The sequence below is a fragment of the Otolemur garnettii genome, unplaced genomic scaffold (assembly GCF_000181295.1).
Source record: "Otolemur garnettii isolate 467f Iridium unplaced genomic scaffold, OtoGar3 scaffold00019, whole genome shotgun sequence".
Lineage (NCBI taxonomy): Eukaryota > Metazoa > Chordata > Mammalia > Primates > Galagidae > Otolemur > Otolemur garnettii.
This window is the reverse complement of record NW_003852414.1, coordinates 8,384,129-8,400,742: the sequence shown is the minus strand read 5'-3', so window position 1 is coordinate 8,400,742 and position 16,614 is coordinate 8,384,129. Positions and strand designations below refer to the sequence as shown.

The window sequence follows — 16,614 nt, the reverse complement described above, 5'->3', positions numbered from 1 at the left end:
TTTTTTTTTTTGAGACAGAGTCTCAAGCTGTTGCCCTGGGTAGAGTGCCATGGCGTCATAGCTCACAGCAACCTCCAACTCGAGCTTAAGCGACCCTCTTGCCTTAGTTTTTCTATTTTTAGTAGAGACAGGGTCTTGCTTTTTACTTTGGCTGGTCTCAAACCTGTGAGCTCAAGCTATCCACCCGCCCTGGCCTCCCAGAGTGCTAGGATTATAGGCATGAGCCACCACGCCTGGCCATGATAGGTTATATTTTCTATTTTGCTTTAAGAAATGTATTGATATTACCATGGATTAAATGACTTTTTAGCTAATTTTAAAATGGATATGTTTACAGTATGGTTTAACTATAGCATGGCAAGGTAAATAAGACATCAAAGACTGGGTGCCTATTGTGCAGTGGTTAGAGCACTGGCCTCATGTACTGGGACTAGTGGGTTCAAACTCAGCCTGGTCCTGGTAAACAGAAAAAAAAAAAACCCAAAAAATACATGAAAGACATTAGTGAATTCACTTCATATTGTTTCTGTGTTCTTAGTGAAGGATTGAAATTTTTCTTTTTAAGACAGAGTCTCACTATGTCACCCTCCGTAGAGTCCCATGACCTCAGCATAGCTCAGAGTAACCTCAGACTCCTGGGAATAAGCAGTCTTCCTGCCCCAGGCTCCTGAGTAACTGGGTCCATAGGCACATGCCACCATGCCCCACTAATTTTTCTATTTTTAGTAGAGATGAGATCTGGCTCTTGTTCAGGCTGGTCTCACACTCCTAAGCCGAAAGGATCTTCCTGCCTTGGCCTCCTAGCGTGCTAGGATTACAGGTGTGAGCCAACACACCAGCCAAAACAGTTATGTTTTATATACCAGTGGGAGTTGAATAAAATGCAAGATTTGCTGCTATTAAATGTAAACATTTGCTCTTTAAATTATTTTAGAAAGCAGAGTGAAAAGATGCCACAGGGGCAAATTTAAGTGCAAATTTAATGCACTTTAAATGAAAAGCAGCCTGGCACCCTCCCCCCAATTCCTATTTATAGGCATCTTTTAATAATTGACACAAATTGCATACTTTTAGAACAGTAATCTTCCAGTACTGTAATACATCCTTGTAGTTGTGCCTGTCCTAGTAACAGACCATGTGCAACTCATAATTGAAAAAAAAAATGTTTTCTCTTTGTCAAACATGTTAGTAGCATGCAGAGAGGAATATATTTGGGCCTGTCTTTGTAGAGTCTGGTCTAGTGACTAGAAGCAGTTATTTAACCAACTAATTATAAAATAAGAAGAATGAATAATGGAAATAAAAGGCACAGGTCCACAGTTACTTGGCTTTAACTTAAAAATCCAAAAAGCTTTTAAGACAGAATTTTTTTGGCAACTCATATGGTAGCAAAACCTGTCTGACGTGAACTAATTGAGGAAAAAACAGCTGACCTGAAATGACTTGAGGCGATTTTGAATCTTTATCCTGTTTAGTGTATCTATGCATGTGTTTTGCTGCGAAAATCTTATTTTCTTTTTTTAGTGAGAGTTGCCTTAAATCTATTGGAGATGTTACATAATATATCAAGTGGCATATGTATCATATGACCTTTGCAAATTTAGGGAACTTGAGATTTCAAAGCATATCTGAATCCAAAAGTTATAAGTAAAGGACTGTGGACCTGCATTATAATTTAACTTGAACAATTCTGATGAACATTTAAATTATTTCCTCCTTTGCTCTTCAAAAAATGCTTCTCAGAATTTTTTATTTTTATTTTTAAATTTTTATTTATCTGTTTATTTTGAGACAGTCTCACTTTGTTGTCCTTGGTAGAGTGCCATGGCCTCATAGCTCACAGCAACCTCAAACTCTCGGGCTCAAGAGATCCTCTTGCTTCAGTTTTTCATTTTTAGTAGAGAAGGGAGTCTCACTCTTGCTCAGGCTGGTCTGGAACTCTGTGAGCTCCAGTGATCCACCCACCTCAGCCTCCCAGAGGGCTAGGATTACAGGTATGAGCCACTTCACCTGGCCTGAGAATTTTTTACATGTGGAAGTGTATCTATAAGAAATAACAGAAATGGAATAAGAAGTATGTGATGGTTGTTTGTAATTTTGTAAGACATTGCCAAATTGCAAAACATTTTGCTATTATGAATTTTTTTTAAATTAAGCATCTTATTAAAACTAGCCATTTAAGGGCCGCACCTGTAGCTCAGTGAGTAGGGCTCTGGCCCCATATACCAAGGGTGGCAGGTTCGAACCCGGCCCCGGCCAAACTGCAACAAAAAAATAGCCGGGTATTGTGGCAGGTGCCTGTAGTCCTAGCTACTCGGGAGGCAGAGGCAAGAGAATCGCCTATGCCCAAGAGCTGGAGGTTGCTGTGAGCTGTGGCGCCATGGCACTCTACCGAGGGCAACAAAGTAAGATTCTGTCTCCAAAAAAAAAAAAAAAACCTAGCCATTTAAATTTAATAGAAAAAAATGTATTAGTTTGATATCTGAAAATGGGCATTTTCCAAATTACATATGCAGTAAATTTTGAAATTAGAAAGTATGAGTAGGCTTGGCACCCATAGCACAGTGGTTATGGTGCCGGCTGTGTGCACCGAGGCTGGCGGGTTCGAACCCAGCCTGGATCAGCTAAACAACAATGACAACTGCAATGAAAAAATAGCTGGGTGTGGTGCCTGTGGCTCAAAGGAGTAGGGCGCCGGCCCCATATACTGGAGGTGGTGGGTTCAAACCCAACATGCCACCATAGATGCAAAAAAAAAAAAAAAATAGCTGGGCGTTGTGGTGGGCATCTCTAGTCCCAACTGCTTGGGAGGCTGAGGCAAGATAATCGCTTAAGCCCAAGAGTTTGAGGTTACTGTGAGCTGTGATGCTACAGCACTCTACCGAAGGTGACATAGTGAGACTCTGTCTCAAAAAAAAAAAAAAAAAAGAAAGAAAGAAAGTATGAGTGAGTCCTCCAGTTTTTCTTCTTTTTCAAAATTGTTTTGGCTATTCTTGATCCCTCACATTTTCATATGAATTTTAGAATGTGCTTGTCAATTTTTGCAGAAAGACCAGCTGGAATTTTGATAGAGAATGCAGTGAATTGTATTTTGGGGAATATTGCAATCTCAAAAATATCATCTTCCAATCTGTGTTCTTAAAACATGGTCCAGTAACCAACAGTGTTGGCAACACATGGGGACTTTATGGAAATGCAGAATTTTAGTTCACCCCAGACCTTTCAGAATCTGCATCTTAAGTAGATCTTGGGTGATTCATGTGCATGTTACAGTCGAGACGCTTTGTGTATTTACTTTCAAAGTGTAACTTTTGTCAGTAGGACAGTCTGCTTTTAAAAGTGATTGATCACATTAATTGAGACTTTTGGAAAAAACTTAAGTATAATAAAGACATAATAATTTAAGTCATGTACCCAAAGCCCTAAAGGTAATAAAAGGATGAAAAATGTTTAAATGGAGTCCCACTACAATATCCATGAGATTGTTGGTAGGACCAAAAATATCATATTTATATTTTTAGCATGCTACCATATAGGAAGTACAAGGTCTGACAATTAAGTTTGTGAACTTCCCACCATGCATGTATGTTGACAACACTGTACAAACAACTCTAATAGAGTTTTATGACTTTGGTATATTAGTGTGTCACAGCTATGTTTGTGTTGATGTGTGGCAGTGTCTTACTGAGTGGAGTTTGTTACTGTTATTGCATGTTTTTTATGTGCCATTTGGAGAATGTTGGAGGTAGAATTAGAGCAATGAACAAACATTAAATTTCTTATTATAAACTTGGCAAGGTAGAAGTGAAATCAGGAACATGTTAGTCCAACTTGATGGGAATAATATCATGAAGAAAACAGCAGTATACAAATGGCTTAAACATTTTTTTGAGGGGAGAAAAAGCACCAGTGATAAAGAGAGGTCAGGGCATCCAGTAACAAGCACAACTGATGAAAACATTGCCAAAATTTATTGAATTGTGTGTTAAATCGTTGGATGACTGTGAGAAGCATAGTAGACCAAGTAAACAACAATAGAGAAACAGGAAAGTCTTAACTGAGAATCTTGGCATGAGAAAGGTGTGTGCAAAAATTATCCCAAAGGAGCTCACCACCAACAAAAGCAAAGGAGAGTTGAAGTTTGCCAAGACCTTTTGGAGATGTAAGACCATGTTTTGGGCTGTTATTGCTGGTGATAAAACATGGGTGTACCGATGTGACTCTGAAACCAAGTGTGAAAGTCCACAATGGAAACCAGCCAGTTCTCTATGAGCAGAATGTTCCATCAGTCCAAATCGAGTCATAACAATGTTGCTAACCTTTTTTGATATCAGAGTGATTGTTCATTATGCACATATACCAATTGGACAATTAACCAAGATTATTATTTGGAAGTGCTGAAAAGGCTGCATGAAAAAGTTAGATGAAAACAACCTGAACTTTTCACCAACAACTCATGGCTCTTGATTCAGGACAGTGTGCTAAGCTCACATGGCACCGTCTGTGAGGGTGGTTTCCACCAATAGACAAATAACTGTATTGGAACACCCTTCCCTTTTCCCTAATATGGCCCCTACTGACTTTTTTCTTTATTTGAAGATAAAGGAAATATTAAAAGAAGACATTTTGATGACATTCAGGAGATCAAGGGTAAATATGATGGCTGCTTTGATGGCCATCCCAGAAATCCAGAATTACTTTGAAGGGTGGAGTGCACAGCTTCCCAAGGGGGAGTATTTCAGAGTGATGGTGGTGATGTTCAGCAATGGAGTATGCAACACTTTTTAAGGACGAGTTCTAGAACTTAATTGTCAAACCTTGTATCACTTGACTTAAAAATAATTTATCCTCTGCCTTGTTCAGAAAGCTTCTAAGGATGGCTTTATCTTTTTTTTTTTTTGAGACGGAGCCTCACTGTGTCACCCTGGGTAGAGTGGTATGGTGTCACAGCTCACAGCAACCTCAAACTCTTGGGCTTAAGCGATTCTCTTGCCTCAGCCTCCCAAGTAGCTGGGACTACAGGCACCCGTCACAATGCCTGGCTATTTTTTGTTGTTGTAGTTGTCATTGTTGTTTGGCAGGCCTCGGCTGGTTTCAAACCCGCCAGTACCGGTGCATGTGGCCAGCGCCTGAGCTACTGAGCTATAGGCACTGAGCCAGCTTTATCATTTTTGTTGTTAACTGATAGTTGAAGGGATTTTTCTGTTTAGTAAAGAATATTACTAATTATATATAAAATCTTAACATTTTAATTAAAATTGATTTTATTAGTTACTTATAAATTACAGTAATTTTTAGAAATTATAGCATTATCATATGTTACCACACTAGCAATTAAGTGCTCATTTCATCTTTTAGATCTTGGTAATGTTCTGACTTCTACTCCAAATGCCAAAACTGTTAATGGAAAAGCTGAAAGCAGTGATAGTGGAGCTGAGTCTGAGGAAGAAGAGGCCCAAGAAGAAGTTAAAGGAGCCGAACAAAGTGATAATGGTAATTTTTGGATAATGGGTTAATAATTTTACATTAAATAAGATAAAAGGGTATGAAGAGATTTGGCCTGATTTGGTATCATGTAAGATTAGCACAGGTGATGATGGTATGTGGACTATTACCCCAATACCTAGGTTTTCTGAGGACCATCAGGCTCTACTATAGAATATAGGGACAGCCAGCCTTAGGCACGAATAGAACAAGTGTTAATTGAAGACTGATAAGAATAGGCCACTCCTCCAAATATGCTGCCTTAGACAAGTACTATTTTAAGCTATTGTTTCCAATATGAATATGCATACGTTACAAGGATAGGAGACAAGATAAATTCTTAATATCTTATCAAAAATGGAAAGGAATCCAAAGAATAGGATTCAGGCATATATTTGATGAAGAAGGAACATTAGAATCATGAGTGAGGCAGTTAATTAGGGGCCCTTCTTTGTCAGGGTACCAGTGGTTCAGTGGAAGATGATATAGGAAAGGAGACATGGAAAGACACAAATAAACCGTACAACTTGGTTTTGACTTCTCTTTATGGTAAGGAAAGATGAATGATACTTGGCTTTAAGGATTTTTTTTACTTGTTTTTAATTATTGCATTCCCGAAGGATTTAAGCTACATGGACCCCTTTTTACTGCTAGATCTCTGCCTGTGGCTAAGAGAGTATAAAGGCCTTTATAAATTTTTTTTAAAGTAAAGATTCACAGGAAATTGAAGCTGTTTTGAAACCAACAGTATTTGTGTGAGCTCTCAGCATATAGTAAGCCCCTTTTGAAGGAGCAGCCCAACTCTATAATCTGTGTAGGAAATTCTTTTTTTTTTTTGAGACAGAGTCTCACTATGTCTTCTTCAGTTAAGTGCCGTGGCATCACAGCTCATAGCAACCTCAAACTCTTGGGCTTAAGTGATTCTCTTGCCTCAGTCTCCCAAGTAGTTGGGACTACAGGTACCTGCCACAGTGCCCAGCTATTTTTTTGTTTCAGTTGTCATTGTTGTTTAGTTGACTCAGGCCGAGTTCGAACCCACCACCCTCTATGTATGTGGCTGGCACTGTAACCACTGTGCTACGGGTGCCCAGCCAGTGTACAGGAAATTCTTCAAAGGGATTATGGTAGGTTGGGAAAATGACTATTGGCTAGTAGGACATAGTATGCAGAAATTGACCTTCTGTGAACTTTTATGAATCTCCCTGTTTTTCTCATAAAAGATAAGAAAATGATGAAGAAATCAGCAGATCATAAGAACTTGGAAATCATTGTCACTAATGGCTATGATAAAGATGGCTTTGTTCAGGATATACACAGTGACACTCAGGCCAGTTCTTCCCTGAATGGCACAAGCACTGAAGAAGAAACACCTGCAGACCAAAACTTGGAGCAAGCTGGAAAAACTGCTGTCTGCATCCATCAAGGTGCATCCCCAAACACCTCTTTGTCCAGCCTCTTTCCTATGAATAAAATATTCTTTTAATAATTGTAGGATAGTTTAGAATTTAAAAATCTCTTACATGGTAATATCTTAAGAGTTTATTAATATTATGAAAGTTTATATCTTTGAAAGATACTGTGTTAGGGCCAGGGCTTTTATAGTTTTATCGAGTTATTATACAAAATTTTAAAATGAAACTTCTGGAATTTTTACCTTTATTCCTGATGTTTCTTTTAAACTTTGATGATGCCTGAGTAAGTGTATATATGGTGAGTCATTAACCTTGCTGCATTTGTGGTGAGAAACCAAGCAGCATTATTTGTTTTTTACTTTATTTATTTATTTATTTATTTTCATCTTTAATGTTTTAGTGATACACAATAGCTCTACATATGAACAATATCATTTTTTTTTTTTTGGAAACAGAGTCTCACTCTGTCACCCTGGCTAGAGATCTGTGGCATCACTATAGCTTACAGCAACCTCAAAGTCTTGGGCCTGAGCAATCCTCTTGCCTCAGCCTCCCGAGTAGCTAAGACTACAGGCACCTGCCATGATGCCTGGCTAGGTTTTCTATTTTTAGTAGAGACCAGGTCTCTCTCTTGCTTAGGCTGGTCTTGAATTCCTGAGCTCAAGCAATCCACCCACCTCCACCTTCCAGAGTGTAGGATTACAGCTATGAGCCACCACGCCCAGCCTTACCATTTCTTAATGTAACAACCAAACTTGCATAGTTGGATTCTACATTTAGGCTTCCTACCTGGTAGTTTTCTCTTATGAGGTTATTAGGTTTTGTAAGATTTCGTCTACACAGTGACCTCAAGGAATTCAATGAGAAAATAGTTTGTAATCTTTTTGAAGGAAAGTTATCAACTAATTTAAAGTTCTGGGAATTCAAAAGAAAGTGTGACTCAGTAAATCAGATTTGTTGCTCAGTGTGAAAATAATATAGGACTGATGAATTGGAATAAACTGGAATGAAACTGGAATAAATGTATCTCTCTTCTATTAGAGTATAATTATTCTGCCTGAACATTTGTTCATATTTAGATATAAATGATGATCATGTTGAAGATATTACAGGAATTCAGCATTTGACAAGTGATTCAGACAGTGAAGTTTACTGTGATTCTATGGAGCAATTTGGACAAGAAGAGGTAAAAATGACATTTTCTGATGGGTAAATTTTCACAGTGGTATATCAGAATTAAATATGCAACTTCTGTTGGTAGCAAATGTATATGCTATTTTTCACTTTGAAAATGTACCGCTAGGGTGGCGCCTTTGGCTCAGTGGGTAGGGTGCTGGCCCCATATACTGAGGGTGGTGGGTTCAAACCTGGCCCCAGACAAACTGCAACAGAAAATAGCCGGGTGTTGTGGTGGGCACCTATAGTCCCAGCTACTCAGGAGGCTGAGACAAGAGACTCGCCTAAGCCCAGGAGTTGGAGGTTGCTGTGATGCCATAGCACTCTACGCAGGGCCACAAAGTTAGACTCTGTCTCAAAAAAAAAAAAAAGAAAGAAAACATACCTCTAAAATGTTTATACATTTGTGTTTTTAAGTATTTTTTATGCATGAAAAAGTATATAAAATTCTGGAATATTCAAAGAAAATTAAGAATAATTATCTTACATGTATTATAATTTATAATATATGTATATTTATAAATATTCTGGAATAGGTGGGATGGAGATTCAGAGGAAAAACTTTATGCTAGTCCTTACGTTTAAAACATTGATTGTTTAAGAAAGTTGAACAAACAAATCTCCACACCAGCCTGAGCAAAAGCAAGACCTCATTTCTACTAAAATAGAAAAACTGAAGCAAGAGGATCACTTGAACCCAAGAGTTGGAGGTTGCTATGAGCTATGATGCCACAGTGCTCTACCCAGGGTGACAGCTTGAGACTCTGACTCAAAAAAAAAAAAATTTTTTTTTTCTTTTTCACATTGACTACCATTGGACTACAATTTTTAGTGGAAATACTTTTTACATTTCAGTTAATTAATATTCAGTATTGGAAGAGAAAGTTTGAAAAAAAAACAGAAGTCTATGAATTTTTTTTAAACTTTGATAATAATGAGGGTAGCTTTGACAGCTGCATTTCTGTTTGGTGTTTTTACATTTTTTCTCTGAAACTCAAGGTACTTTCCAAGTTATTTTTCTGGGCCACTAGTATCACATTTATTATTTGCCAGTTGCGATTTGAACATTTTCCTTTTCTCATTGATTTCCACGTATCAAAGTATTTTTTAACCTATAGCAGCCTCTCAAATGTGTCAATTAAACCTACCCTGCCTCTGTTCTAGTACAGTGCAGTGTGTCTTATAGAACATCATTTATCTTTTGCTTCCCTGAAATGATTTCAACTTTTTTCTGTTTTTCAATTTCATTATGCAATTAAATTTACCTCTTGGTTTTCTCAAATTTTAAAAATACAAGAATAAATGTATATTTTTAACTAAGGTCAAACACAAATGTGTAGCATAGATGGGAAGGATAACAAGACGGAGGCCAAATTGAGAATGAGCCGAAATTAGTGAAAGATGAATTGAAAAGGATAAAAACCCAGATTCTTTTTTATTTTCTCTTTTTAAAAAAAGATCTGTTTGGGGAAGGTTGGTGAAAGGCACTAAATAGGGATTAATCTCAGTAAATATCTGGCTGCTAAATTCTAGATTTGCTGCTGTTTTTTTCCCTAAATCAGTTAATGGGCTTAAATCCTTCATGGGACTCTGATCTGGCCCGTTTTACCTCCCTAGCCTGTTAATACCAGTCTGGTGTTTGGCTTTTGCTCACCACCCACCCAGGCCTTCTCTGTCTCTCTAATAATCAAATCCCTTTCTCCCTCCTCCAGTGTCAGCGTCTTTGCATTCATTTGGCTTGGAATGTACCTCTACCCCATTCACTGAGAGCTCTTGCACATCCTTTAAACCCTAACTCAGATGCCCATTCCTAAGGGAAACCTTAGCTAAGATACAGCCCCACCCAGAACCACCCTTACTAAGGCCAGGTTAATTACAGGTTATCATCCACAACCTGGCTTAGGTGGGTTCTTTAAAAAATTGATGTAAGAAATCCTTATTATCAGCTTTGGAGTCGTTGAAATACAAAGTACTTTCAAAGTTCTTTTTCTAGGGGCGGCACCTGTAGCTCAGTGAGTAGGGCGCTGGCCCCATATACTGAGGGTGGTAGGTTCAAAGCCAGCCCCAGCCAAACTGCAACAAAAAAATAGCCAGGCGTCATGGTGGGTGCCTGTAGTCCCAGCTACTTGGGAGGCTGAGGCAAAAGAATTGCCTGGGCCCAGGAACTGGAGGTTGCTGTGATCTGTGATCCATAGCACTCTACCGAGGGTGACAAAGTGAGACTCTGTCTCTTAAAAAAAAAAAAAAGTTCTTTTTCTAGACCACAAATATCACATTTTTTGTTTCCCAGTTGTGATTTGGACATTTTTCTTTTCTCACTTACTTCTACTTACAAAAGTGTTTTTTTCTTCTTTTTTTTTGCAGTTTCTGGCCAGGGCTGGGTTTGAACCCACCACCTCTGGCATATGGGGCCGGCGCCCTACTCCTTTGAGCCACAGGCACTGCCCACAAAAGTATTTTTTTTTAACCTATAAAAGCCTCTTGAATGTGTCAGCTAAGCATATCCCCCTGCATTACCACTTACTAATATTTAAAAAATGTTTGGTATATATTTATTTTATTGCCATAAAAGGTTTTAAAATAGTCTGGTAACACGACATCTAGGATTTGCTTCAGAATAATTCACGGGGAATGGGGTTGGGATAATAGGTGAAACAAGAGTGGCTCTGAAGTGGTAGTTGTTGACACTGGGTGATTACTTCTTTAACATACTGACTATAAGCTACACTTATTTATTCCTTTCTACCTTCTTTTCCCACTTCAGTGGATGACATGTTCTTCCCATTTAAAGCTAGCATCTGTGCTTTGCTTTCGGTCAGATTTCCTTCCATTTCCTTGAGTACCTTCATCTTTCTACACTGTCTTCAACCATTGTCTCTCTTCTGGCTCTTTCTTCCCAAGCTATACACATACTCATATCCCTTCTATCTTTAAAAGAAACTGCTTCCTTAACTTTGTGATACCCTCTCAGTGTTGTCTTCCCTCCCTCCTTCCCTTCATGGCCAAGCTTTTTGTTGTTTGTGTTCATTTGTTGATTTTATGTTCATTTACTTCAGTCACATTTGGCCATATGTGCTAATGTGCCATTGATACTGACTTGAATGTCATTAAACAATGGTAGTTATTCTTCCCTTGAAAATATGCCATTGGCTTCCATCACACACTTGTAATCCCAGCACTCTGGGAGGCTGAGACGGGTGCATTGCCTGAGCTCAGGAGTTCGAGACCAGCCTGAGCAAGAGCAAGACTGTGTCTCTAAAAATAGCTGGGTGTTGTGATGGGTGCCTGTAGTCCTAGCCAGTTAGGAGACTGAGGCCAGAGAGTCCCTTGAACCCAAGAGTTTGAGGTTACTGTGAGCTATGATGCAATGGCACTCTACCCAGTGTGATAAAGTGAGGCTCTGTCTCAAAAATAAATAAATAAATTTGGTGATCTTCAGTCATATGTTATATAACCCTGGTTATTACTTCCTTGATTTCAATTATCTTTCACATACTTTCAAAGTAACTCTAGTGTAGTTAGTGTATTTTTCTTCTTAATTTCAACTTTCCTCCTACACATTTTGCCTAGGGACCTCAGTTTTTACTTGCCTGTATAGCTACACTATTATCTTTTTCTATTACTCTTACTCTGAATCCTCTTTATGTTCTTTTTTTTTTTTTAAGAGGCAGAATTTTATTTTATCGCCCTCGGTAGAGTGCCACGGCATCACAGCTCACAGCAACCTCCAACTCCTGGGTTTAGGTGATTATCTTGCCTCAGCTTCCCGAGTACTGGGACTGCAGGTGCTGGCCACAATGCCCGGCTATTTTTTGTTGCAGTTTGAACGGGGCTGGGTTCGAACCCGCCACCCTTGGTATATGGGGCCTGTGCCCTACCCACTGAGCAACAGGTGCCACCCACTTACCCACTTCAATAATAATCTCTGATCCCTTTACTAAGACTGTAAGCTTCTTGCAGACAAGAACTATCTTCATAGTATCCCTAGATCGATTATCCATAGATACGAACTAAGAGAAATATAGAGATTTAAATGCTCCTTAAATGAATAACTTGTGAGAACAGTTCACTGCCCAAACTTCTCAGTTCTTTGCTCATGGACAAATCATTCCTGTTATATTACTTCCCTGCATATAGGAAGCAGACTATGAATTAAAGAAGTTTTTAAGAAAAAGAACATTTCCAATAATACCATGAAAGAATATTTTAGAAAAACAGCGTTCCTCGTATTATCATGAACACTTTGTGGTATGTAATTTTTTTTTCTGAGACAAAGTCTCACTCTGTTGCCCTGGGTAAAGTGCTGTGGCATCATAGCTGCTCACAGCAACCCCAAACTCTTGGGCTCAAGCAATCCTCTTGCCTCAGCTTCCCAAGTAGCTGGGACCACAGTGGCCACCACAATCCCTGGCTTGTTTTTCTATTTTTAGTAGAGACAGGGTCTTGCTCTTGCTCAGGCTGGTCTCGAATTCCTGAGCTCAGACAATTCATTCACCGCAGCCTCCCAAAGTGCTAGGATTAACAGGCATGAGCCACCACACCTGGCCTATAATTTTTTTTAATTTCAGTAGATTTGGGGGGTACACGGTGAATTCTGATACATGTGTATATATTATAGCAAAGTGTGGATTTTAGTGTACCCATCACCTGAACAGTGCACATTTACCCAATAGGTCAGTGGTTCTCAACCTTCCTAATGCTGTGGCCCTTTAATACCTTTAATACCTTTCAACCTGTCGCGACCCACAGGTTGAGAACTGCTGCATCCCTTCCCCCTCTCTACCTCCCGAAGTCTCCTCTGTTGTTCATTATAATGTGGTGTATGATTTGTTTATAGCTGTTCACCAAGTGTCATTTTAAATTTGCAGTCTTTAGAGAACTTCGCATCAAACAGTGGACCATTTCAACACTACTTGGGAGGTGATCCCAGTCAGCCCGTAGAACATTCTGGTTTTCCTGAAGATGTTCAAATACCTCCTGGCAATGGTAATATTGGGAATATGCAGGTGGTAGCAGTTGAAGGGAGAGGTGAAGTGAAGCATGGAGGCGAAGATGGCAGAAACAACAGTGGAGCACCTCACCGAGAGAAGCGAGGGGGAGAAAGCGAGGAACTCTCTAACATCAGAAGGGGGAGAGGTGTGCCTTACCTTTTCTGTTCTTACTGTCTTTATAACCTAACTGACAAATTTTTCTTTATGTCTAGTTCTGTCCTTTCGCTCCACCAGCATAGTGGTGTGTTCCCCAAAAGTAATGGGGAAAACATTTGAGACAGGGTCTTGCCCTGTTGCCTGGGCTAAAGCGTAGTGGGATCATTGTAGCTCACTACAGCCTCATGCTTCTGGGTTCAAGCTGTCCTCCTGCTTCAGTTTCCCAAGTAGCTGGGACTACAGGTGCCATGATATCCAGCTAATTTTTCTATTTTTTTGCTCAATCTGGGCTGGAAATCCTGAGGTCAAGCAATTCTCCTGCCTTGGGCTGCCAGAGTGCTAGGATTATAGGCAGAAGCCACTGTGCCTAGTTTCTATACTAGGATTTTAAAAGTAGGAAACAAAATCATGTGTATGAAAGGGGTAATGCCAATTAAAAAATTTATACCTAGAAAAAGGAATGGATGGATATATCGATATATCAGAAAATCTTTTTCTTTTTCTTTCTTTTTTTTTTTGAGACAGTACCTGAAGCTATCGCCTTGGGTAGAGTGCTATGGCATCACAGCTCACAGCAACCTCCAACTCCTGGCCTCAAGCGATTCTCCTGCCTCCGCCTCCCAAGTAGCTGGGACTATAAGCGCCCGCCAAAATGCCCGGCTATTTTTTGGTTATAGCCATCATTGTTGTTTGGCGGGCCTGGGCTGGAAACCTGCCAGCTCAGGTGTATGAGGCTGGTGCCCTAGCCGCTTGAACCACAGGTGCCGAGCCTCTTTTTCATTTTTTCCAGACAGAGTCTTACTCTGTCACCCTGGGTAGAGTGCTGTGACGTCATAGCTCACAGCAACCTCAAACTCTTGGGCTCTTGCCTCAGTCCCCTGAGTAGCTGGGATTGCAAGTATGTGCCACTATGCCCAGCTGGTTTTTCTGGTTTTTTTAGTAGAGATGGGGTCTCTCTCTTGCTCAAGCTGGCCTCGAATTCTTGAGCTCAAGCAATCTACCTGCCTCAGCCTCCCAGAGTAAAAAAATCCTAATAGTAGTGAGATTTTTTTTTTATAGCATAACTGTGTACATTAATGCAATCATGGGGTACAGTGTGCTGTTTTCATGTACATTTTGAAATACTCTCATCAAACTGGTCAAGATAACCTTCATGCCATTTTCTTAGTTATTGAGTTAAAATGATCATACTGTGCTTTTAGAAAGATTCACTTGTACCCTTGTAAGATAAACCATAGAGGTGACCCCACCAATCTCCCTCCCTCCCCCCATCCACTCCCCTCACCTTGCCCTCCCACCCCCTTCCCATATTCTAAGGCTATAATTAGGTTATGACATTCCTATAAAAGCTATAGATTTTTTTTTTTTTTGCGACAGAGTCTCACTATGCCACCCTTGGTAGAGTGCTGTGGTGTCACAACTCACAGAAACCTCAAACTCTTGGGCTTAAGAGATTTTCTTGCCTCAGCCTCCCAAGTAGGTGGGACTATAGGCACCTGCCACAATGCCTGGCTATTTTTTTTTTTTTTTTTTTGGTTGCAGTTGTCTTTGTTTAGCAGGCCCAGGTCAAGTTGGAAACTGCCAGCCTTGGTGTATGTGGCCTGCACCCTAGCTGCTAGGCTATAGGCACCAAGCCGAGATTTTAATATCACTAAGGAACATGCAATTTAGAATAGAAAAACACATTAAAAAAACCTTTTTGAGGCAGGGTGCCATGGGTCATACCTGTAATCCTAGCACAGTGGGAGGCTGAGGCAGGAGGATCATTTGAGCTCACAAGTTGGAGACCAGCCTGAGCAAGAGCAAGACCTCTGTCTCCAATAAAAATAGAAAAATAAGCTGGGCATTGTAGTGGGCACCTGTATTCCCAGGTACTTGGGAGGCTGAGGCAGGAGGATTGCTTAAACCCAGGAATTTGAGGTTGCTATGAGCTATGACACCATGGCACTCTAGCCTGGGCGACAGAATGAGACTGACTCAAAACAATTTAAAAAAACCCTTTTCACAGGATTATAATGTAATTAAACCAAAACCAACCAGAAACAAGTATTTAGTGTGACTTTTAATACTCTGGAGCATCTAAAATTGAATGAAAAATTTCAACATTTTCAGCCTTATTATCTTGTTAGTAAAGAATTTTTTAGCATGCATTCCATACATGCATATTGTGAATTATATACACATAATCATGTACTAGTATATTATGTATATCCTAAAACCTTGGCAAAAAACAATTTAGGAATCTATCCGTATAAAGAGTAGTATATATATATATATATATCTTTCTTTGATCCCAACAATTTTTTTTATGTACTCTCCAGTTGGTTCTACTCTACTTTGGAGATTTAGATCGCAAAGAAATAACAGGATATTACATAAAACAGTTTCTACTTTTATGAAAATTATTTTAAATGAACCGATTTTCTCTTTTAAAATAGGGCACAGGATGCAGCATTTGAGTGAAGGAACCAAGGGCCGGCAAGTGGGAAGTGGGGGTGACGGGGAGCGCTGGGGCTCCGACCGAGGCTCCAGAGGCAGCCTCAATGAGCAGATGGCCCTCGTGCTCCTGCGATTGCAGGAGGACATGCAGAATGTCCTCCAGAGACTTCACAAACTGGAAACACTAACTGCTTCGCAGGTAAGCTGGCAAGCTTGTCTTGTGCTGGTCTCCCACTTGTTGATCTGTGAAGCAGTGTAGGACCTGGGGTAGTCGGATTTATACAAATCAATGTATTTTTAGTGTTTTTTGTAAAAAAAAAAAAAGGGGGGGGCCTCATTTTGAAAATACTGTTTAAGAAAAAACTGATCCAGAAGCTAAAGATCACTTAAAATAACTAAAAATTTTCAGAGTGTAGAATTGACAGTACCTCTGCTGGAGGTAGGAGTCAGGTGATTGATACTGGAAGAATAATTGCTGCTAAATAGTGCAGTCTGAGCAACAACAAAGAGACTTTACTGATACCCCACGGTCAATCATTACTGAGTCTAGCATTGTCTTCTATCTTGAATGCTTTCTAAGATGCTGGTAGATTTAGTGCATTAACTTACTAATTATTATTATTATTTTTTGAGACAGAATCTCACTTAGTCACCCTTTGTAAAGTGTCCTGGAATCATAGCTTACAGCAATCTCACATTCTTAGGCTCAAGTGATTCTCTTGGCTCAGCTTCCCAAGTAACTGGGACTATAGGCACCTGCCACAACACCTGGCTATTTTTAGAAATGGGGGTGTTGGCTTGGCGTCTATGGCTCAAGTGGCTAAGGCGCCAGCCACATACCCCTAAGGTGGCGGGTTTGAATCCAGCCTGGGCCCGCCAAACAACAATGATAGGTGCAACCAAAAAAATAGCCGGGCATTGTGGCAGGCGCCTGTGGTCCCAGCTACTTGGGAGGC

General features: G+C 39.8%; 1 protein-coding gene across 1 annotated transcript in view; it reads left to right on the top strand.

Annotated features, from left to right (window-relative positions):
• ACBD5 (acyl-CoA binding domain containing 5) overlaps positions 1 to 16,614 on the top strand; it is a 41,712-nt gene that overhangs the window by 14,460 nt on the left and 10,638 nt on the right. The window contains 6 exon segments of the mRNA XM_003786736.3: positions 435 to 453; positions 5,272 to 5,493; positions 6,705 to 6,908; positions 7,976 to 8,082; positions 12,941 to 13,208; positions 15,658 to 15,857. Of these exon segments, the coding sequence (XP_003786784.1) occupies positions 435 to 453; positions 5,272 to 5,493; positions 6,705 to 6,908; positions 7,976 to 8,082; positions 12,941 to 13,208; positions 15,658 to 15,857 (1,020 nt within the window).